Genomic DNA, 25,510 nt, shown 5'->3' on the forward strand with positions numbered 1-25,510 from the left:
TTAGCCAGTCCTGCAATGAAATTTAACCTGTGACACTGCTGTACTTTTCATTTAAACTTTCATTTGGAGAGAAGCAGTGTTTGGAGACCCTGCAGTTTGTCCTGCTAATAAAGACAAGTGTTGGGACCTTTAAAGGTGCCATTCATCTTTTGCCTTTATTAAATTCAATTTTCTTAAGCCCATGATACATCATGAAATTAAGAGTTGACATTCCTGCAGAAACAAAAATATCTATCAAACATAAACAGAAAGGGGGGAGAAAAGAGGCCTCTATTACCAAGAATTTATGACTTAAAGTAGATCTGTTTCCACTTTTTTTCTCTCTCTCTCTTTTTTTTTTTTTAACAAGCATATGGTTTGTTTTAGATATCTGAAATGTTATTACAGATCTAGAATTTCATTAGTAATTATTATGAAACGGTGAGCACTTAGACACTCATACACACAACCCCCCAAGAGACTGTGATGCAGGAAGGCAGCCGGGTGCTCTCTCATGTTTCACAGCAGCCCAGAGAGCTCAACATGGTCAGCTCCATCTCCACCATTCAAGGACCTTCCCTGCTTCCTCCCAGGCAGGAAAGGTGGAGGAAAGCAGCATGAAGGAGTTAGGGGCAGAGATTCACTGACAGTTCCTTTCTTCTATCAGAGCCTGATCATCCCGAAGTGTTACCTTGAGATCCTCACATATATTCACTCCAACACTGAGTAAATGTTCCAACTTTGGCAGTGATTTGTGCCAGCAGCATTTGGGGCTTCTAAGCCTTCCCTCTGCCCCCACTGCCAGCTTTTCCTTATAGCACAACCAGGAGTTATGGATGTGCTAAAATAATGCTGAGGGTGTCCAGAGGCTGCAAATAGCCGCGAGCTACCAGAGAACAAATGTACTCATTTGCATTTTGCGAGCACTGCAATTAGGTATTTTATTTAGCACTGCAAAGTAACTTGAAAGGAAATCCAGGATTCAAACCACCACCAATAAATAAGTGGCTTTTTATTTTCCTTTCATTGTCAGAGAAGTTGAACATGTTTTCTGTTGAGAAATTCTGCACAAGGCTCCCAATTACAGGCATTTGCATTTATATTGTTGGAACACAGAGCTTCTAAAATCAATATTAACACGCTTAAAGAAAAAAACATCAGCACCCTGTCCCTCCCCTCAGCTGTGCCCCCAAACATGGTAACAATAGGAACCTACAGAGCCAGAGGCTTATACAGATCCATTACCAGGTCCACTCTCTTTATAACACTCCTACATTTACTATTTCAAGGTACTCCAAGCAAATCTATGTGACAGCTTTCTCAGAACTTTTGTCCTTTAGAAAAACCAAGGGTTTAAAAAAAAGTTCCAGGTAGAAGTCTCCTGTGCAACCTGGCTGCCCCTAGCCAGTGGGTTGAGCAGCAGCAGGGTAACTATGGAATGGCTAGGGAATTTCTTCTAAGAGGGATTTGAAAAATTCATAATGGCATGTGAAAGCACTGCTATAAACCCAGCCCTTCCTCACCCAGTTGTCCTATATGAAAATGCCTTCCCTTTGACACCAGAGCAGGGATGCATCAATTCAGATGTCTTGATCTTCTTGCTAATAAAGAAAATGAACAAGCACAAGACTATACTTGCTAAACAATTTCCAGTCAGAGAAGAAGGCACCTGAAATTACCCTAATTCCCATAGAGAAATCTTATTGCTTATCCTTTTTGCTTATCATTATGGAGAAAGAACAAAGTGCCAGCAAGAGCTTCCCAGCTCTCAAGACCTTTTGATCCAGACACCTATGTACAAAGTGGACAGGGCACACTTCAGGACACAGTTATATATTTGAGGAGGACCGTATGGCCTATTCAGTTCAAAAACTACCAGAGAATAATTTATTCCTCACTCTAACCCCCATGTGAAGAAGTTTAATAAACACAAGAATAAAAGATGCCCATAAAAATCAGAGCTGACTGTTCAAAATGCAATAAAAACAAGCAGAGGCTGTTGAGAGAAAAAGATTTTGTCTGATAAGGAAAAGCATAAAACTTCTTACCAAAAGAAATGTTTACACCTTCAAAAAAGGTAGGGGCAGAAGAGGCAAGGGAGTGTCTGTGGAGGGACAGAGCTTAGCACCAGTTCATGTTGTTCAGGGATGGTTTTCCCCCCTCCTCTTTAAAGAAAAAAAGTCATTTTATGCACAAGGAGCTTATTTCTTAAACAAACACTCGTGTTTTTGATTTACACCACGGGCTGCTCCTAAATAATTTATGGCGGGTTAAATTTATTGCACAGCCCTGGCCGGCTGCAAATTCGAATTGCCAAATAATTAGATTTTAGGGCAATGCTTATAAATTATCCGCCGATTTGTCCGGACTTGTTTGTCAGTTGCTTTGTGCTTCGGGTCATCTTTGGCATTTCGCTGTTTGTGTTTTAATTGCTGATTTACACTTTGACAGATGAGAGTTGATGCCTCCAAGATCGGGGAGAGGGTGTGGGGGCGTTGAAGAGCAGAGAGAATCAGAGCTTTTAAAGCCTTGTGATTTTCTTTTTTTTTCCAAGGCAATTAAAATCGAAAAGGGACATAGTAAGGACAGCACTAGCCGAACAGATCTGCCTCCCCAGTTTCCATCCTCTGCCTTAATTATTATTTTAACTAAAGCCATTTCCAAGTGAGCAGCCTTGCACTGGCCCTCAGGGGCAGTAACCAAGATGACCTCATAGGTCTTTTCCCCACTTCTAAATTTTTTATTAAACTAACCAAAACAAGTACCATAAAGGCAACACCTCTCCAGTGTGGAACAGCAGGACTTCTGCTGAATCAGGGCTATGCTGGCTTTCCAAAGGATGTCTGCCTGCACACACACTGTGGAGCCTCTCAGCGCCTCAGTCCTGGCTAAGTTATTCTGTGTACTGATTAAACCTCTCAAAAGGTCTTTGGGGAAACAGCTGACCTCCAAATTTCTTTTTTCCATCTCTACCTAGCTTAAAATACACATAAGCATACATCTAACAAATTGATACATTTAAAAGTACTACTATATCCTAGAAAAGCATGAAGGGAAATACACATCAAAAACAAAACACAAGAGAACTGGAAGGAATATGGGAAGATCATGAAACACTGGGATAGGATGACATGAAGAAAAATTCTACTGCCTGACCATTGATTATCCAATATTTCTTCTTCCCCCTGCTCTCAGGTGAATCACACTTCCTACCCCCAACACTCAGACACCGAAGCCCAATGTCAAAGGCTAGATTTCCTCAAAGATAAATTTTGAGTTGCATTTTGGGTTCTGCACTGACATCAAACGTGGCTCTTGTTTCCCAGTGCTGCCTTACAACTCTGAGGGTGAGGGACCATTTCTCTTTCTTTAATAGAAGCTGAAATCCCCATCTAATCACATGCCTCCAGGAGCTTCAGCTTTAAAAGAGACATCTAGTCCATGCACCTGCCTGAGGGCAGCATCATCACCCCCTAAATAATTTCTGACTTTGTCTAGGCTGTTTTTACCGACTCCAATAAGAGAGACTCACATACTCCCCAGGCACTCACTCTATCCTCCTGTTTCATTAGTCTTATCATTGGGAAGTTTTTCCTAATGTCTAATCTGAATTTCCCTTGCTGTTGTTTAAATTCCCGACTGTTCTTCATACCCACAGCAGACACAGGCCGGAACATTGCCTTTCTCATTTTTGCAACAAAGACCTCATCTTATATACACCTCTCATCACTGCATTAAACACAACCCCAATGCCATCCAGGCTGCACTCACAGCTGCATTTTCCTGTGATCACCCCTACTCACACTCACTGATTGTCTTATTCACTCTCATGAAAAAGTATCTTTTTTTTCTTCTAAAGAGTATGGAATACAAAGTGAAGTACTTAATCAGCTCAAGTCCCTTCTTAAAGGGCCAACAAAAGGAAGATCCACATCTCACAAATGATGCTTTTCTCCTAAACTTACCACTGTGGTCTTTGGGAGTTTTTCATGCCTGCCGTTGCACCTGAAATCTTGACAGCAGGCTCACAACCCATGTCCTGCCATTCATAACAAAACTTCCAGTAATCATTTTCTCCCAGGCTGGTTCCTACCTCTCACCACCAGCATCATCTTTCCCTGCCAAAACTCACTAAGCTATTTTGATCTTTCCAGCAGGACCCAGATATCAAGAATAAGGCAGAATTTCCCTCTTTTCACACATGGGATGAGAAATATAGACCATCAGACATCAACACTTCAATGTGTTTCTTCAAGCACTATTGACATATATTTAACCACCCAGAACATCTCTACTGACACAGCCAACAACAATTTAAGCTTGGCAGTTTGGGGGAAGTTTAGCACTCAGACCAAGTTAAAAACAGCACACACACACATTTCCAAGTATTACCTTTCCACTGCAAGATGGCAACTACACTATATCCTTTTTCACATCCACTCCTCTCTATGGCAGACAAACAGCCTGTGCAGTCCCTGTTGCAGAATTATCAGATCATTTCAAGTCCCAACCTCTTCACCTGATATTGAGCAGGACAAATGATCAATGTTCCCAATGACACTAAAACATCTGGGATGGGTAGAAAGGGCACATTAGTGCATGTAAATGAATACCCAGGGTTTTACAGACATCACAACTAGCTGCTGATGGCAGCACATTTCTGCCTGACAGAAAGGAACTAAATAATGTTATGAAGAGTTATTTTGCCAGCTAACAAGTGCACAGATCAACAAAGAAAACACAGGGATGGTTGCACAGCAAGCTCGGCATAAAGTGGGAAAAGCCCACAAGATTTAAGCACGTCCTGTGTCCCTCTCACTAAAAGAGCTGAGCTGCATTGCTTCTTTATCAGGAAGGTTTTGTTCCAAGTTAAGACAAGACCACTTTAACACAGCAAAGACAATTTCCCAGGAACCATGGCAGCCTGAAAAGCATCATCCCCAAGTAACACTAGCTGGGCACTATGCCATGACAGAATACTGCCTAGTTAAAACATTATGCTGGGAGTGATGCAAAATACTTCCCATGCCTCAGAGGCTGTGAAAGAGCAGCAGGCACACACTGACCATTGAGAACCACACCAGGCCATGCACATGGCAGGACAAGCACAGCAAATATACAAACCTGGATATACTTCACATCCCCTTCACTTCAGAAATGCACATGATGGGAGTATTTCAAGAAGCACACGTAGCCCTCATCAGTGGCTTTATGGAGAGGCAAACAATCCAGCACATTCCTGAGCTAGCTTGGATCTTTTCCTTTCAGGGTGACTGCCGCTCAACTACTTTCTGCTGTAACAACAAGTCTACTTAACTTTGCAACTTGTCACCTAAACGAAGTGTAATGTTTGCACAGCTAAGGATACAGTGTTCAAACAGCACAGGTGGGAAATTGCACTCCAGGATGCATAACTGATGTGGGGTCTCCGCACACTGTGAGGGAAAGGGCAACATGACTGATTGCTTTAAAGTAGTCATCTCATCAGCCTGTCAACAACCAGGCAAAAGCTTAGCAGGTTAGGCCAGGTTAGGACTGCAGCCATTGGCCACCTGAGTGCCTTGGTATTTTAGAATTGTTGCTATAATAATGCTGGGTTTATATCTTTAAATAAAAAATTGCTTTGATTTTTTTTTCGTACATCAGATGTCTTGCCTGGTGGTCTCATGGTTGTGCTCTCCAGGAGACTTGGGTTCAATAACTGTTCATATTCTCTAGCTCATCAGGTTTAAAATAAATACTGCTAATTCTGTTGCCTGAAGTCATAACCCACCCTGTCAGATTGATATGGGTCACAGCAAGGTTGTCCCCACTTACTGGAAGAATGAGAGAGGTCTCCAAGTGCAGGTCTGACACCAGGTGCAGTGCAACCCTCTAAAGCTACAAGGCCTAAAGAAGTTGGCTCAAAAACTCAATGCAAACAGGAAAATGCATTTGAAAGGGCTCTTATATGAACCGTTTACTGCCACTCCAAAAATTTAAAGCATTCTGATGTAAGAACAATAGCATAATAACAGCCATAACTGACAAAGAGGTGATAAATATCTACATATTTACTTACTTGTAGTAAAAAGAAAAAAAATACTTTTAAGTCACTATGTTACATGTATTTTTAACAGCATTTCTCTACAAACAGCATTGTAAGAAGCTGAATGGAGAAGTAGGTTATTAAAACTACACCCAAGCCTAAGATGCATGAACATAGGTAATTACAGATTAATATTCTACTGTAATACTTATGCTGAGTTAAAGTTGCCATGGGAAACAAGTCTGAATTTCTTTATTTTTCAGCAACTCATGATCATCCTCAATAAAGGTTTTGGCAGGTGATTTCTAGTGCATTGAGCTTAACAGCCACACAAAAACAGTGCAAGAAGAAAGCTGCTACGTGGGGATGTCTAGCTAGAACAGGCAGGCACAGGCACACACATGTCCTCTATCCACCTCAGGGTAGGATTGTGACAATGTCTGTTACTGTGTGAGACACCTGCATTCTCATCCTGGCCTTCAGCTGGGATTGCCTGGATTCAGCCTCCACAGGAAATGATGTGGAAAGCACACAGAGGGTACCTTGCAGCCTGCTCCCCTGCAGATGAGCGATCCCTCCATCGCCTCCACCTGCAGCAAGTTTGTGATTTCAAGGACACATTCCTCCCACAAAGTACCTTCAGGCATGGCTCCCAAGGCAGCTTCCCTATCCTCTATCTAGTCACCCTACACAGAGAGCTTGGCAGGGACTGCACATCTGTTGATATGGCCTAAATTTGGTGGAAATCAGCATCCATTCCCATTACAAGGTCAGCCTATAAATCACAGCAGCTCAGGAGCAGAGACACACGACTCAGTTGTCCCTGCTGCAGTAACAAGATTGCAGATAGAGCAGGACAGACAGCTGCACAGATCATCACAGCCACTCCAGCTGTACCTGCCCGTGGCTGGGAGCTGGATATGAGACTGATGTTCAAGGGAAAACACATGTAATGCTCTTTTACAGCAGCACTCAAGGAAATGCACACTGAATCTAATATAACCTTCTCCTGCATTTGTACTAAATATTATCTTACAGAAAGACTGGCTCCTATTTGTTAATACACTTTTAATACATACACAGTATGTACTGTGATCATCCAGATTTATTTGAACACCAAAAATAAATTAGTAACTGAACATCTGCTTAGTCTGTGTCAGTGTTTAGGGTTTTATGTTGAAATGGTGAGTGATGTTTTATATTTATTAGTATATCCAGTTTTATCTGACAGCAATTATAATTAAAAATTTTCCCAAAATAACCATCTAAATGCATGCTAAACAGAGTTGAAGTATCTAGGATACACTAACAAAAAAAAAATCAAGATATTTTTGCATTTAAAAAGTACTGTTTAGGAGGACACAGAAAACACTGTCTGTAAACAGTTTATTCTTCTGCTTCTGGTCACAACCTTCTTCAGCAATAAGAAGATCTGAACATTTCATATTTTCCCTTTACAGAGAGTTTGAAAGAGGCCAATTACTACTTCCCAAATGATTACCAATTTGACTGAATCTGAGACAATGAACACCTGAAAAAACTGACATGAAAAAACGCAACTTTATCATTACCAAAAGCTCATTTAGCAGCTCAGCTACTCCTAGATCCAGCTCCTTCTAGCAGGTCAGAGATCTGATGCTCTTCTATGCTTCCATGCAGCAGACATACAGAGCTTGAATTTTATTTTATTTTCATTTAAGTGGCTTTAATAAATTAGAGATTAACATCATATATAGAAGGCTAATTTCAAGTTCAGCTTTGAACAGATCTGATTTCTACCGTCAGTCTTTTTATATTTAAAACAAATAATTTCTTTTCATCCGCTCGGCTGAAGTTGAAGGCAAGATACTTGGCTTGCTGACTGAAAGAGGCACACCTTCTTACTACATTAATAAAGGCAGCCACAGACCTGAGTCTGTGGAGCTGCTTAACACAGTCACTGAAAGCACTGACCATCATAAACATTGGTGTCTACAAGGACAAAGGGACAAAAGAGCAAGACTGCCACTTATTAATGCATCTTCTCATGAAGCTAAAGCTCCATATGTATCCAGCTCTATGGGCTGACAGTGTATAAAAGCAGGTACTTATAAACTCTTACCAGACAGTAAAAGAAAAAAACAGAGCTGAAAAATGAAATACACCACCACCATTCAGGGTCCACCGACCTCTGCAGAATGACAGCTCCCAACTGACCCCAGTGGGCTTTGGATCACATTCCAAAGGCACAAGGTAAGCTTTAAAGAGATGCGAGAGGCCAGCCATAAACATCTCTTGCTGCCAACCCCTAATGACCTTTGGCTGGCTAAAACACTACATGACACAGAATGTGCAGTTAAAACCCCCCACACCTTCTTTTCTCTCTGGGATGGTCCCATTATTCATGCATACATCCAGAAAAGCAATAAAGCTGAGCGGTTTCTATGTGTATATAAACAAGCACTGATGGAGGGGCGTATCTTCTGAAAGCAGTCAGAAGTCAGGGCTGTGAGGATGCTCCCGTTCCTTTGTGGGTACAGGACAGGGAGCATGAAGGACCCTCGATGCCTGACGCAGGAGTGAGTGTAAAGCACAGGGCAGCGGGCACAAGGCATTCAGGCAGCAGTCTCAGCCACCAGAGCCACAATGCAGATGGCTTCCCAGGGGAATACCACTGTCCTTGACCCTCCTTGATCCCCATTACAGAGGCCATAACACGAGACCTCAGAGAGCGATGGGGCAATGTGAAAGGGAATGGAAATGAAGGGGTCTTCAGGGCTCACGAATGAGCATGAAGGACTTCCCCAGGGATAAGGGCAGCAAGGCTGCCAGTTACAGAGGAGCACGAGTAAATACAACGGGAGGGGGAGCAGATGTGGCAGTCATACATCTTAGTGCGCACAAAAAGATAGCTCTTTCAGTAGTTTCTTGTAAGAAGCCAGAATATTTTGAAGAACAGTGAGTGAGAAATGTAAAACGTGCTGTATGGTGGCAAGTGAACTCTTGCAAGATTTTTAGGCCAAACTGGCTAAACTTACAGCTATGCCTACCCACTTAAAGTAACATGGATCACGTTACTTTAGATCTGTTACTTTGGATCTGGGTATACAGAGCTAAGCTTAGCTCAGCTCTGTATACACAGCCTTCTCAGCAAATCCCACTGCATTTGAATTTCTTTGTATCTAGACTTCTATTTTGCAGATATTAAAATAAAAGCAAAAAATTATCAGTATCACAGTGAAAATCAGCACATGACCATTTCTAGCTCCCAGCTCTGACCTCAGACCAAACCTCCAAAACCTGTCTATCAATCCTGCAGCTAAGGATTCTGTCACTAAAACTTTGCAGCAAACATCACTGAAATGCATGGCACAGATTGCTCACCATGACATACAGCCTAGCAGTGAAGAGGACAAAAGCCATGCTGGTCAGCAAAGACATAAGAGGTATGTAAGGGCATCAACTGAAGTCTCATTTTATAACATTTCCAGATTTTGGCAGGCACCTTCAGCCTCTCCAGCTACATTGAGACCCATGTAGCAAAGGTAATTTCTTTATTTGTCAAACTAATTTGTTGGTGAGGATGTGAGGCACTGACAGCCCTTTCAACACATTATATGATGCAGACAGGCACTGAACACAACAGACTGGAAAAACAACACTGAAGAACATCTCCACCTTAAAGGTGCTATCTCACCAACAAAATATATAGCCGATCTGCATTGGCCCAGACCATTACTTTCCCTGGCAAGGACTTGGGGACAAAGCTCCTTAAAACAGTAGTAATCATATTCCACTCATGCTCCTTTTTACTGCCAGCTGTAAACTAGCTCCACATGCATCATGGTTTTGCATCAAAATGTGCACAGACCAAGCCCATATCCAAAGGGACAAGGTAGATCCAATTTACAGCTTTGACAGGTCTGTGCACCCGAGGCAGAGCATGCAGGAAATAGCCTGATATCTCACTTGGGGAGCGCTTAAGAGCCTGCTAGTAGAACTGGATGCAGAGCCACAACAGCCTCCCACAAAGAGCCAGCAAAAGAGCAGGGAATTTGCCATCCATTTTTCAAAAAACACAAAGAACAGGCAGCACCCACCAAGGCACTACTGGGGAAGACAGGAGTCAAGTTTGATCCCAACTTGCAGCAATCCTTTGTTAGGACAAGTGCAAGGGAAACCACAGCAGCACTGGGAAATGCACAAGCTGCATTGAGTCGCTTCAGTAATGAGACACCACACTGAAAACTGCTTCAGCCTTTCATATAGTTGAAACAAAACAAAAGGAACTTGTGACCCAATGCAGGTATCACTAACATATGCAGACCAATTACTTTGCAGAGGAGGTTCAGTCCACTTTAGACCCAGAAATTCTGTTTGTTCGCTAACAACCTAATATCAGGGGTTTTTTTTCTTTTTAGTACAGTTTTCCAGTTAAAAACCTAGGCCTATCTTGATAACAACTGAGAATATTTTTACTAATCTGCTCTACAGCACTGTGGATGAACTGTTTGCAGATAAGTTCTGTACTTCATATGGATCTCCGTATGTCTCAAGTGGCAGAGCACTAGAAGATCTCTCTGAAGCTGAACTCTTCCTGTCTCATTACACTTCAGAGTTAAAACCCAGGCAAGATATCTGATCTTGCTGAAATGATCTAAAAACTGTTTTTCTTGTCTACTTAGAAATACCATTATGTTGCACATATTCCCATCATTCAAAATATTCTTTTCCTAAAGCTGTTCGCTACCAACAGTAGAATTTTTCCTTGCAGAATCAAACACGGCTGCCATCTATTAATGCAAGTTTCCAGCCAAAAACTTTTAAGACCCTTCCCAGTTCAGACAAATGACAAGTATACATGACTTATATGTGAAAACACATATGAATTGTGTTTTCAATAACACATGAATTGTCACTTCCTTGATGGAAATCAGACTCCTTTATTCATTCCCACCAAACAGTCCTGAGACAGCAGGTGACTGGCAAGCGCCCTGGAGAACCAGCAACAGAATGGAGGTGGGACAAACCAGAAAAAATTAGTGAGCAAGCACTGTGTTTTTCTCCTTTTATCTCTCAGAAGAGCAGCAGCAACTTGCAAGGCAACAATTAACATGATTAACTATTTACCTGAGGATGAATCTGCGGTTTATCACATGTAGCCTCAAAATCCAGGACTAAGAAGTAGTGATATCTCTGTGGAGGGAAGGATGACATTGCTGCCATGGAAGCTCCAAAGCCGTGGGACGCCAGTTTCCTGCTTACGATGGAGCGGAACCCTTCGAGAACACCAGCTGGGAAGAGGAGGGACACAGCTTGTCTTGACCTTGGAAGTAAGTTTGGGGGAAACTTTGCTGCTCCAGTATGGAGGAGTGCTATCATTGAACATCCAGAGGCATCTGAAACTGAAGAGAGACTCATGTTACTCATGCACACCTACATCTCATCTCTGCTGGTATCTGTTCACTGTCCTCCTCTGACAGGGATTCCCTTTGTGCTCCCCAGTGGAGGTTCCAGCATCACAAACCTGAAATAACACAGTAGCCTGCTTTAAGCACAATAGATGACATTTGGATTGAGCTTAAGGTGTCCAGAATCACAGGCAACTGAAAATTAACCTCTGCAAATGACTCTAAATTAAGAACTATGAGATGCACAACAATGATGGCTCCAGGCACCAGATCACACCCCACTGCTGATCCTCATCATAACAGAACATAACACAAACCAACAAAAACACAGCCTATCCAATCTAAGCCCTGTTGAAATTTCTGATGCCTTTTATCTTTTCATATACAATGCAGTTTCTGATACATGGTAAAAATTAATCACAGCAATACACATACCAACACTACAACTCATCCAAACAGCTTGACCCTGAAACACCTGCCAGTTGCACCAAAACATGGCATTTCCATTACAAATCCAGGTGGCTGGAGGCTGGAAGGCTCCTCCCCAGGAAAGTTCTCATTTGGTCTGTACACAAGGTTTCTCAGAGATGTGATTTTAGTGCTACACTCCACTTCTAATTTCAGGTATTTCTCCCAGAGGAGGCTATCAGTTCAACTGATCACATGCAGGTACTGCAGGAACTGTAAAATGGAAGCAGGACTCTATAGGCTACAGTCTTCCTCTCTAAGAAATACCTCACTCAGCCATCACCTTTTGATACTTTCATCTAACAAACACTATTAAATAAATTGCATTATCCATGTTGAGATGACCTGGATTTCCCCTCCTGCTACTTTTCTTCTAAAACTTTGCAGGAAAAAGTTGCCAGAATTGTCACTATCCAGGATGGGTTAGCCTCAGGTCTGTTAACAGATCTACAGGAATAAGAATTCAAGACTAGTTCATGGTGTTACATGGGTGGGTACAGGGACTGATAACTAAAGAACCAAATTGCACCAACTCAGTCCTCTTGAACAAGGATAGGAGTACCCCCTCTAATTGTGTATGCATATATATACACACACAGCCAGCTATATAGAATATTTAAATCTATCCGCTATATAGAATATTTAAATCTATCCCCACAGTTGGTACCACTGCTCGTGGAAGAACTCCATCACTTGACATGCCACCCACCTGCCCTTTCATGAGCATGGCCCCCCACACCTGTGCTGGCTTTCTGCTCTACCATGAAGGGATGGAAATACCCACCATGAGACATGGAGACAAAGTGGCCACAGCAAAACAGGGACTTGCTGCTCACAAACAAAGTCACTGTTTGCACAAAAGACAGCATTTGCTCTCTCCCATCCGTTAGTCCGTCAGGTAAATAATGCACGTGCCAAAACACACACTTAATGAGGTAAATAATATGCCTTGAATAACAGCTAAATCTGTATTTACCTGCGAGACCAGAGAAACTTGGAAGGACCAGATTAGGAGATAATTGCAGCTAAGCAGGTTGTGTGCTTCGAGTAAACATGCATTTGGTAACCTTCCCCTTCCAAGCTTTTGAGTGAAAGGCAAAAATCAAAGAAGTTGAAATGTTAAGGACCAAGCCAGTGCCCACACTGCCAATTCCACGGATATATGCATTGCCCTTGCCTCAAGGCTTTCATGTTTTGAAGCCATTTGCTTTATTAAAGCACTATGCTAGAGAGCAGGTACCTCAAAAACTGAAAACTCAAGTTGCAAAACCAAAAATAAAAAGCCTAACATGGCATTTATCTTGAAGGGGCTCAGTTCTACCAATTGTCTTTTCATCCACAGCTTTCGCTGTCATTCATAAATTCTTTACAGCCAAATAGAAGTTACTTATATTTTCTTCTAACATGTGCCAGATAACAGATATTTAAGGTATGCATGCTTTAAATCTCCTAACTACCACGAGTCTAAAGGCCCATCACAACAAATACAATATCTCAGAATAAAGCAGCTTGTAAGTTAGTTGCAGGAAAACCTGGTCTTTAGCCTACTGCATCAAATAAAACACACAGTTGGAGTGGGGGAGGCAGACAGGCTTCAACCCCTGTATCAAACACAGGCAATAAAACATGTATTATCCACCAACCCACAGCTAGCTCTCTTCTCTAATGTATCTTAACTGGCAAGAGCCGGGTATCTGACACAGACCCCATGAATCTTCAGGCTGGGTTGCACTACACACAGTGGTGCAGAGGTTCCCAAGCCACTGAGTCCATGGCAAAGGTAAACCAGCCGCCTTGGCAGGATTCAGGCACATCCCCATGCAGACATAGCAGCACCATGGCAGACCCTGCCATGGCAGGTCAGGGTCACAAAAGTACCATGTGACATCCATGGAGGAATTAACAGTGCCTGTTTACACTAACAGCTTCTGCAGGGGTCCACATCTAGCAACAGGATCGGGCTCCCGGTGCTAAAAGCAGCCTCCCTCCCCACTCTCCCGTGTAGCAGACAGAGCAGTGCTCTGAACAAAGGTGTGTGAGTGGGCTATGGCATGTGGATTTCCCTACACAGGCAGCATACAAACAAGGCCAACCCCACTGCAAAGTCTGCACCTTCAGCCAAATGAAGTTTTAACAGTATGTTTACCCAGCCACTGCTCTGGGTGCCCTGGGAAGACCTCGCATCATCTTCTTTGGCAAGGTCAGAGTGCCTTAGAGCACAAGATAGCTGGTGAGCAAACACACTTTATTAGATGTCATGTAAAGCATTTATAATGGCTATGACAATGCAAAGCACTAGTAATTATCCTGTACTTTTTTCCAAGAGAAAACGATGCAAGCAATGCAGCTTCAAAAATTAAAAACCCAGCTCTAGCCATATAAATCCACATGTTCAGTGATTCCATTTCCAAACCTACATAAAACACCATATATATATTTCTTATACACACAGGATCAGATTATAATCTCAGACAGTGCAAGCTGTCACATCTGGCAGTCAACCCTACTAGGTTAATATTTCATATCACACAGCTCAAATTCCTCACACAGATACGTATGAAATGTAATGGGACCATGAACTGAGGTTGGACCTCAGGAATTATTTTGACAGATTGTACACAGACCTAGGAAAATGTGACAGCACTTTACATTTGCTACACCCAGTAAGATGGGAAATGGCTGCATGTGGTGGGTTTCAGCTGGAAGATAGTTTGTGTTCTGGGCTGTGTAACACTGTGTGTCCCATATGACACTGGCTAAGTACTGGCTAAAATCAGCATCTATATTTTAAAAATAAATTAAGAAAAAAATGTTCTCTGGACATCAACTGCAGGTACCAAGACAAGGTCAGGCTGAGCACAGCTCTTGCTTCTTTAGCAGTCCAAGCACATGTACTAAAGCATGACAGTTTGATCACCAGCAAGGAAGGAAAGCCAAGAGAAAGGCAAGTGTCAGCTGTAGCCACCAGCCTTGCCAGGGCCCCACTGAGTGTGAAGCGGAGAATCTGCACTGGTGGCTGCTGCATGCCAGGCTTCCCACTGGGAAGGCTGCTTAGGGACAACCAAAGCAGCAAGGAACAAGACAGGGAACTCCTGCCACGTGAAGAATGCTGGTGACAAGAGCCAGCAGGGCAGTGCAAATGCTGTCCCGGGCCTGCAGGGCAGCCCCAAAGCCACAGAGAGATGTGCACCACACAAGCTCCAGAGGAGTCAAATTCATCAATGGCAGGACAAATTAGTCTACTAAGAACTTGAGCTTAATGACTTCTGGCACACAACATAAATATGAACTTTTTACAACTACATCTAATAAAAATTACAGTTTGCCTTTGAGCCCAAAATATTCCCTTTTACTTTCCAGTTTGATAAACTGAGTAGGGAAGGGGCAGGAAGACAACACCTAACTTCACATTGGCAGGGTGACCCAAGAACTTACATTTTATGAGAGCCTTCACTCACATGTTAAATTACTTCATTATAGCAAGACAGCCCTCCACCATATTACAAAACAAACAAGTAAGAAAACCCCCCACTAACCTAAACTACAAGAGAAACTGAAATTAAAAAACAAAAGCAAGCAAGCTCTGGGAGTAAAATGCTTCAGTTTATTATTTGTGCAAAACCTAGGTAGGGGCAGCTGTGACTCCTGGCCTCCAACAGACAACTGAACTCAAGGCTAGAGCAACAAAAACCAATCAAAAATGTAAGTCAGGTTTGTCTATTTTATTGAATTGTGGAGGAAAAAAGTTAGGGTAATAGAGATGCTTTCTGTAGAACAAAATTGCACACATTTAGTGACACCTGGAACACAGTATAACAAAAAATGCAGGACTTCAATTTTGGTAGCTGTTCAAATGCATACTCAGAGGTCAAATGTGAGCCCATATTTCACTTGTGTGAAAATATAACTGAAGAACAATAGAGATAACTCAGGGTGTTTTTTAATCAACCTTAACCTAAACCCAAATATTTCATTAGATGAACTACAGTACAAAAATGACAGCACCTGGCTAGCCTGTGAGGCAGGAAACAAGAGACTATGAACAAGACCAGCTTATCCACTCTTACCACTCAAACTTGCAAAAAAAAAAAAAAACAACCAACATAAAGTAAAACAAATAACAAAAGACAAAGCTTTTAGAACTGTTTAATAAAGTAACACAATTTTAGACAGGTAGATTTGCTTCTTTCTTTAATTTGTTAACCTCACAGTATCATCACTGGAACATGAGAACAGTACACTTCATGGCTGCACTCCCTTCACCTTTGGCTGGGTTTGTCTCCAGCACTGCTAGACAACCACGCCTGTTTTGGAAAATCTGTACTGTCATGGCATGTCTATATGCTGCCCCATCATTGCTCAGCTCAGATACAACTTGGCATTCATCATTTTGTTTTTACAGTACTCCACAATCACACTCAGGCTCTTCCCACTACAGATGAGGAGGTCCCTGTTCTCAAGAACTTACAGTCTAAAATTAGAAGCAATACAAGTGAGGGGAACAACAGAAAAGAATGAGGGGTACAGGAGGAGAGTTGGGCAACTGCTCATCTGGGAGAAACATGCATCTTGGTAGGTCAACTGAAAAAAATAATTCACCCTATACAGGCACTGGCTTCCCTCTGTATGGTCATTATGGAAGAGATAAGTTAGCATGGAAAAGGCTGACTAAAGGATGGAGGGCACTCTTGGGTTAAGGAAGGTCTCTCCCATTTCTTGAGCTCATTCTTGCCGCTGGGTTCCTTGGCTGATTTGTCAAAGGCACGAGCACACATGTCACAGCACCAGAATCTCTTCCATTGTGACATCACAGACGCGATGGCTTGTGAGATCACAATGTGCAAGGCCGAAGGCGCTGATTACTTAGGGAAGCGCTTGCTGCAGCTATGGCACCCTACAAAGCTGGGAAACAAACACATCTCAGTTCACTTGACAACACACTGAAACCCACACGAGACTCCACACCAGCAGGACACGAATTTGTCTGAACAGACCACCCAGAAGCCGTCCCAAAGATGCACAGTACAATTCCACTCCAATTTTATTAGGCCACCTCTGCTAGGCAACCCACTTTCGTCAGCTCCTTGACTGGTCTCCTAAGACAGGCTTTGCTGTGTATTTTTAAACCTTCTCCAAGAGTAACTGCAGATGAGCAAACGGGTCTAAGCTGGAGTCTGAAGAAGTTCCACACAGCAAAGGACTGGTCACTTAGAAGAAATGTAGAGAAAGGAAAGAACAAAAATTAAAACAAAGAAGCAATAACAGGGACACATACAGCAAAAGCCAAAGAGGAAGAACAGATTTGCTATTAAGGAAAAGAACAGTTGCACAGGATCAGACCAAAAATCCTCTAGTCCAATCTCCTGCCTCTGCCTGGGAGCCATAAGAAAATGCACCAGTGTGAAACTACACAAAATGAGGTTAACCAAGCCAACAGCTCTGGGAGGCCAAAAGGAGGCAGGCCTGTCCGTCCCTCTCAGTCTTGCTCTCCTGCTAATTATGTTACACCAGTTCCTGAGCTTGTCTGGCCCTTCTGCGTGCCGATTCAACCACAGGAACCTATAAAAGGACTCACACAGCCAGAATAAAACACAATTAAAACAAGATAGTTTCTGGCTGGTTTAGTGAGACGAATTAGCTCAGGGCCAGGCTGGATGAATAGCAAAGCTCAGAGAAGAGGAAGAGCCCACACTGGCAGAAGCAGGAATGAGATGAGCCACTGGGGCTGTTGGTCAGCTCAGCTGCTCACCAACCCATGTACTCAGACCAGGACAGAGACACCTGGGATGACATGGCACTTTGCAGAGAATGGAGAAGTTATCTTAGCTCTAGCAGCATAGACACATTAAACTTGAATTCACAAAGCCCACCAGACCATCTGGTCTCAACCTCAGGTAATGCTGGCCCTAAAGTTTCCATTTCCTCAGTTGAGCCCAAAGGCTTGAACACCTTTCAGAAAAGTCTCTGGCCTTGAATTGCAGCATGAAGACTGGAGCTTCCCCTCTACCTTCAAACAGCTCGTTCCAATGGTCAATCCATTCGCTGTCAAAAAATAACATGTCTTAGTTTTCATTCAAACTTTCCCAGCCCTGGTCTTTGAGATAAGTTCTGAAATTTATGGCACTTCAGTGCTCTCTATCCTCAACACAGCTCCCAGTGCCAGGAGCTAGAGATTTGTAGCTACTACCCATCTAGTCAGTAAAAGCTACTATTGCACATTGGCCTAATTTAGTGGAAAGGAGACATAGTAGGCCACCCTTTGTTTAATGGTATCTGGCACACATAATTACTTCATTTTCATACACATGGATGCCACAGTTCCTCAAACCACTTATACAGCTGCACACCTTTGTTATCTGAAAAATGAAAGTTAACACCTGAGAGTCCCAAATGAATCAGCCTGGATTCAGGGAAACAAGATTTGCATTGCTCAATACACTGGTAACTTCTGATCTTCACAAATGAGCTCCAGAAGTGTTAAAAGCAAGCCAAAGCTGTGTCTTGGTACACTGGCAAAAGCTCCAAGCAGGGTAGCAGCTACAGTGGGGCATGGTTTCCACACAACCCAGTCTCAGCCCAGAAAATCTGCCAGGGAAGATGTTCACCCTAATATTCAACCACAGAAAAAAAAAAAATAGATTGTAACAAATACAGCTGAAGTTTAAAAAAATAATTTTTGGTTGGAAGAGAAGTAGCTTTACCTATACAACACATCTGGGGAGAATATAACTTTTCAGCTGGCCTGAGGCCAGCTGAGATCACTTCTCTTAGGGAAGGGAAATGGTCCAAATGGTCCCTAGCACAGCCAGCACCTCTGCTCTAGGTTATGTCTTGGCAGCCTCAACTTGTCCAATTCTTCCCTTATGGCCCTGCTCGCCATGGCACCACACTGGTGCGTTGCTCATCACTACTACAGTGAAACACCAGGAGTCTCAGGAGGACCACTTCTAGCAAAAATACCTTCTTCAGATTCAAGAGAGACTTGAGACAAAAGCACAGCTGCTTCCATGCTCCCCTGTAAGCCCAGGCACTGTGGGCAGTCCTGCAGCATTTACCTGGATGTCACCACACCTGGACTCCACAGCCTTGGGGCCCTCCACTGCAGGTGGCCACAGCACTGACACGGAGACAGAGTAAAATGCAAATACTCCACACATTTAAGTATCTTCCAGAACTCTATTTTCAAAATTTAAGAGGGTTAAAAATAAATAAAAGCAATGCCTACCAAAGTTAACAGAATCAAAACAAGATAAGCACCAAACCAGCTGTAATCAGGCCCTCTGAAGAAAGCAAACTGAAGTATGTCCCAAGTGCAGAACAGAAACTTTAGGTCCTATCAGTGTTTACTCAATCCAAGGTCTTCTTTATTTAGCATCAGGCACATGGGCATTTTTTAAAAGGCTTTAATCACTTCCTTCTTTTGGATTTTGGTACTACTCAAATCTGTCTAGACACACTAACTTTACAAAAAAACCCAAACCAATCACACTATTCATGTAGAGCAACCCAAAGTTTGAGATGAACAAGAATGCATAAAAGGACCACAGGGCCGCTCTTTGAAACAAAACAAACATTTAGTCCACACTGTAAATTAATGTGAAAATGCAGTGGCAAAGGGCAGAATCCAGTGCTCCAAAATGGAAACAAAAATATCTGAAGTAAAAAACACCATCTGAAATCAAATTTCCCAAGCCTATGCAGGGGACTAATCAACTAGACTTTTAACATCTACTGAATTTCAGAATTATTCATTCTTTATTAAAAGTTCAGATGCCAACTTTAATATCAAGTGATATGAGATGCTACAGTGTTACAAAAAGACACTACAGGACAAAATCTATTCAAGTTACCATCAAAAAGAAACCAGGTAAAATCCTCAAACAGCTGTTAACAGTATCTGATGGGACAGGTGTTTTGGAGATGTACCTTCCTGGAGCTCTGCATACCTCACCCTTCCTGAGACACAGTGCAAGCATTAACATATTTGAAAACTTGCTGGTCCCCCTGCATCACAGCTGAAAGAATATCAAGAGTTCAGACTAAACAGCAGCTGTCAATCTACCACCTCTGGAACCAAAAGCTCAATAAAGAAACTAGGTAAGTAAAGAAGTAGCAAAACAAATGTCACACTTATCAGCAAACAGGCCAGCAATGACCACGTAAATCCACCAGACACAGGACTTGTAAAAGACAGAACATCAGCAGTAAATGACAACACCTCTTTATACATCTCAGTTTGGAAGAAACACCTGTAACAGCATAGCAGCAAGAAATGAAAAGGAGAAGAAATTCCTACTGCCACTCAGGAAACAAGTAAACAGACTGTACTCCTAAGCTTTCTCAAGTTTACTTCACTCTCCAGATCTGAGACAAGTGATCAGTTCAATCCCATATGGTAAAAAATATAGGGAAAAAAAACCAAAACAAACTTCCTACTCCCTCATTACCTCCACCTATGAACCTCCACATCCCAAAACATAAAAAAATCCTTCCTGCTGCTGCTGCCTGCAGCTCAGCCCGTGCCCAGCCCGCGGGCACACGGGCTGTTTTCCCTTCCTCAAGCCCGGAAAGCGACTGATGCCGCCGCAGCTGGGATCTGGGGGACTGCTGCCACAGCCACCCTCCAGACCTCCCCTCCGGCCGCACCGGGGCGCGGAGGGCCCGGCAACCCGGGCGTCGAGCGGACGAGGCGCCGCCACCCCGCGCCCTCCCCTCGGGCCGGGGCCGCCCCCGGTCCTCACGGGCACCGGCACCCCCGCCCTGCCCGGCCCGGCCCGGCCCGGCCCGCAGCCCCACGCCCCCGGTTCGAGCCCCGCCGCCGCGGGGGGCCGGGCCGCGCCCCCGCTCCGCGCCGGGCCTTTCCCCCCGCCCCGGGCCACGGCGGCCCCACGTCTCCGCCAGGCCTGAGGGGCCCCCCGCGCCGGCCGGGCCCCGCAGGGCTGGGCCGAGCCGCCGCCCGCCTCCCGCACCACCCCCGCGGCGGAGCCGCCCCGGCCCGGCCGGGCCCCGCGCCCCGCACTCCGCACCACGAGTGCCCGGCACCGCCACTCACCGCCCGCACTCTGACCCCCGACCCCGCGCTGAGCGGCAGCGCCGCCGCCCAACCGCAGCGCCGCCCGCCGCCGCCGGGGGCGGGGCTTCCGACCCGCCGCGCCCCCTCGCGCAGGCGCGTGTCTCGCGCCGCCCCGCGAGGCACGCTGGGGACCGTAGTTCTCCGCGGCCGGCCCGGCCGCGTGGCTGCGCCTCGACGCCGCGCCGGGTGTGGGGGCGCCGGTTCCCATCCCCCGTGCCCGGCGGGATCTCATCCTCTCCCCGCCGGCCCGACTCCTCGATTGCCTCGGGGCCAGCACTTACCCGCCTTGTGTCCTCAAGGGCCATCCCAGCCCGTCGCCAGGACACCTCCCCCAAGTCCTGATGTGTCCGTGCCTCTGTGCTCCCTCATCTCTCTCAGCCGAAACCTGTCCGAGCCGTGCCTGCTCTTTGCTTGACACCCTGAGCTGTGGCACCTCCTCCCCACTCCCGATCTCTCGGGCTGTCACACTCTGCCAGGGTTCTGAGCCCCGTCCCTGCCTGCTGCTGCAAGGAATCCTGACCAGGCTGGCCATGGATTGTCCCTCCTGAGACATTCGAGACCCACCTGGAGGTGTTCCTCTGTCACCTGCCCTGGTGACCCTGCCTTGGCGAGGGGATTGGACTGGATGGTCTCCAGAGATCCCTTCCAACTCCAACATTCTGTGATTCTCTGAACTTACCTGCAACAATACCCAACCTTTAGCCTATTGGTCTATCCATAACTCTTGGAATCTCACTGCAGTGACAAGTGTTCTAGCTGGGGCCATTCCCTGCTATTCATTGCTTCCTTCCCTGCTTCTCACATTCACTCGCACCTCCACACTGCAAGCCAGCAGCTCCTTTGCACACCCCTGATACTCCTCATATGCATGATGAACAAACTCAGAGCACTGACTCATGCAAACAGGACTGTGAGGGATTCTAGAGGCTGCCTCACCCATCATTTGCCTGCAGGCAGGAGCAATCCTACCTCTCATGGTCTCCTCTTAAAATAATTCCTTAAGCCTTTCTCTGGCTCCATGTCTTAAAATACTGGACAAAGATAAGCACCAGAGTGCAGAGATCACTGACTGATGCTCCACATGAGGTGGGATGGCTGCCTGACTCAATCTGCCTGGTTCTCCTGCCTTTCACTGAGTTGCTGGCTCTTCAGGCTGGATTTATCCTTTCCTCTGTTTGTGTGCAGCCTTGAACTTGAGAGGCCTGAACCATGAAAGTATCATGTCAGAACTATAAAAATACCAACAGCATACCATTTAATAATAGTAAGAGTTCCTTTAAGTCCTCTTAGATTTGGCATCTCACAGCTTCCCACCCACATAAGCAAGGATAATGTGAAATTTTACTTCTAAGCTTAGCTATATTGCTGTGATTTGTCAAGTCATTGGTGACTGATGTATGGATTGTCAGGAGCCCAGGAGAGTGAATTGAAGGCCTTTGCACTGTGATTCCTTGAGCAATCTGTCCCTGGCCCTCCCTTAGCAGGGATGGAAACTGGCTGAAATTACACTGCAGTCCCAAAGCTTGAAATTTAAGGCTCACAGCCTGCCTGTGTTTCTAAGAGGATGAAAGAGAAGAGGCCTTTCGTCTGCTGACCTCTGCATCTTGCAGTAAAATATAATTCCTTGGTCTAGACAAACGATGAAGGGCTCATAGAGGTGTGCATGCCTTTTTTTCATTTGCCAAGCCTTGTGCTGTTTCCCAGGTTTCCCAGGTTTCCCAGCAGGCGGATTTCCTCCTGCCCAGTTCATTAGGGAAAACCCCGTTTCCCAGATGAGTTATCTGCAGTAACCAGGGCCACACCTTGGCTTCTGCCAGCCTCTGTGACCCAGAGACTGCAGGACAGCAATGAGATTCCTTCAGCAGCTGCACTTTCAGAGGGCCTTTTTTTTCTGGCACAACTATCAGCACCCAAACCAGCTCAAAGAGAGCCATGTTTTACGAAATATTGTCACTGTTTCTGTATTGTTCATGTCTGAGCCTGTCTTATGCCTCAAATGAACACTGCAGGCCACTGAAAATGTCACCTACAGATTAATCTGGCTCACTCCAGGCTTCTGGAAAAATAAATGAGGGTGATCAATAGCTATCCTGTGGCGTGCCCTTCAATGCACGTGGCCCCTGTAGCATCCTGACTGGGAACAGCTCCCCTGCCCAAGGGACTGTGCCACTAAAGCACATGGTCAATTGCCATGGGGCCCGAGGCAAGGAATGCTGACAAACTGGGTCATGCAGGTGGGGAACAGTGGTCAGAAGGGCTGAGAGTTGCTCATTAGGGCCACCTTATTTATTCCAGGTAGCACAGCCCACGTCAGTCCCGTGAGCCCGTTGCCTCAGGACCGGCTCTATCCGAGAGCAAGCGAGCGTGGTTCAGGAGTCACTCTGGTGTCTTAATTGGTTGCCCTACTTTACAGATTTTGAGATGGCTAGAAGAAGCCCATAGGAAATAGGGTCCATGCTGGGGCAGTGTCTGCTCTGTCCTAATTTACATGAAAGACTGTCTTCAAACCTTTGGTGCAAATCAGCTCAGATTCCAGCTGTGACCTTCTCTCCTATGGCTGGATCCCTCTGCTGCTGCCAGCAACCTGGTCTACAGTTACCTGAAGTTTTATTTGTTTTAAAACGCCAACAGTTTCTGAGCAAAGCATTATTTCATTCAGCAGAAATGTTAAGCCGCCACTGGGCTGATGGATGGACAGAGCTTGATTAGAAAGCAGCAAACCAGTGGGGCAGGGTAAGGCAGAAAATACAGAATAAACCCCCTGGCCCCAAGTGGCAGCTGCAAGGGATCCTCTGTGTGAAGACAGGGCTGAGCTTATCCTAACCCAAGATCAACTATCAGGTCTCTCTCTGCCTGCTGCTGGGTCAGCACAGAGAAGGAGGGACATTCCCTCCTTCTCCCAGTGCTTCCCTCCCAAGGGTCCCTGGAGCACAGCTCCTTTTAAAGCAATGGGATTTTACATTATTATGGCACAAAGAAACATCAGATCATTTTAAAGGCAACTCTGTTAATACTGTTCAGCTGCTTATGCTGAGTGAAACTTTTAAATGTCTTATAATACACATGACAAGTAGTTTTGTATCACTGTTTTCTACTTAACAAGTTAATAACGTGCCAACCCAAATCCTTCAGTTACTAACGCCACCGGTGGGACTCATTAACCAACGTGAGTACATATTTAAGGGAATACTAATATTCACAATGTACATTTTTATATTCATGTTGTCATTCTTGAAACCACAGCTCAGTTCATGTATTCTGTTGAAACATTTGTTTGCAGAGGATTTCTCTCTCCCTTTTCCCTCCAAACACAGAGACTATCACTGGGGTATCATTCTGGTGAATGATATTAATGACAGCCTGTCATCATGGAAAGCTATTTCGAGCTGTCAATTAAAGGGTGTTTTGAAAGAAAGCAGCTCATTCAAACCCCATGGGAGCAAGTGTGTCTCATTGTCTGACAGTGACCCCCTTGATGAATTTGGGAGCAACAGCAGCTCTGTGGGGCTCAGAGCTTTGCAGATGCAGCACAGGCCTCTTGGATGACAATGACAGGAGATTTTAAAGGTGCTGATGTCCTTAGCAAAGAAAAGGCAAAAGAGTATTTCAGATGATAAAAGCAATCCACAGGTAGGAGTGTTGGTCAGGAAAGAAGTCCCAGGGATACTGAACCATTCTCCTCCATCTTGTAATATAATTTCCTCTCCAACATCCCAGTTTATCCACCTCCATCTTCAAATATGTCTTTTTCATGCTCACCCAAGTAGAAGGTTTCTTCAGCTTTCTCTACCTGATAGATGGAAAAACCTCTAATTCCCAGATAAAATGTAATTATAGCAAGTTTATGCCAATTTATTCTGGAAAAATGATCCTTTGATTTAGCTTGGTTGGTTTCTTTCCCTCTCCTGGTGTATTCATAGGCAGCTCACAGATCCCAGCCATTTTTGCCATCTTTGCTTTGGTGGCCTAAACAAGCCATTTTTTCTTGTGTCTCCTTAGTGTCTTATCTTTCCATTTCCCAATCCATCTTGATAGACCTCCTTTGCACCTGCTTCAGTTTCAATTAAATTTTCTTGAGCATGAGTGCCCAGACTGGTATGTGGTATTCCTGAGCTGGGCTCCAAGGCCTCGTACAATCTATGTCATTTGACCCTATAAATATCACTCATATAAACATGCTTGATTTCTACATTTCCCCCCTCAACAGGGTGGTCCACTCTCAGGGTTTTCTTGTTCCTTTTATTTTCCTAAGCACTCCTTGCACAGTAATAAAAATGTACAGACTCAGTGGGGATCTGTTTTAACTTCAAATGTGCTGATTCAGTTCAAAAACCATTAATTCAGCCAGAATCAGGGCCATGGGGTGGAAATCCTTTTCCAGTTAAAACAGAGGTGAGAGGGACAGCCTTTGGCAGGCTAGGAAATAAAGTACATTAGAAAAACATTGCAGGACATCAGAAAGTGGCTATTGACTGGGCTATGTTAACAGAGGACAAGGGAATCTTGGACATTTCACATCAGGATGGGACGTTTCCATGGGAGATCTGCTTGGATTTGAGCAAACTTCTGGGG

At 44.5% G+C, this 25,510-nt stretch overlaps 1 protein-coding gene across 2 annotated transcripts in view; it reads right to left on the reverse strand.

The window, feature by feature from the left end:
• Window positions 1-20,979, reverse strand: part of ERI3 (ERI1 exoribonuclease family member 3) — a 128,376-nt gene extending 107,397 nt beyond the window's left edge. Inside the window, exons 1-2 of one of the 2 annotated variants that reach the window (XM_058808512.1) lie at window positions 20,918-20,957; window positions 11,117-11,385 (exon numbers count right to left, since the gene is read on the reverse strand). In XM_058808512.1, the coding sequence (XP_058664495.1) occupies window positions 11,117-11,368 (252 nt within the window). In that variant the 5' untranslated portion in view covers window positions 11,369-11,385; window positions 20,918-20,957. Of the gene's footprint in view, window positions 1-11,116; window positions 11,392-20,917 lie in introns of both variants that reach the window. The other variant, XM_058808511.1, reaches the window with a different exon arrangement.
• Window positions 20,980-25,510: the final 4,531 nt, after the last annotated feature.

Source organism: Ammospiza caudacuta, chromosome 7, assembly GCF_027887145.1.
Source record: "Ammospiza caudacuta isolate bAmmCau1 chromosome 7, bAmmCau1.pri, whole genome shotgun sequence".
In the NCBI taxonomy this organism is placed as follows: Eukaryota; Metazoa; Chordata; class Aves; order Passeriformes; family Passerellidae; genus Ammospiza; species Ammospiza caudacuta.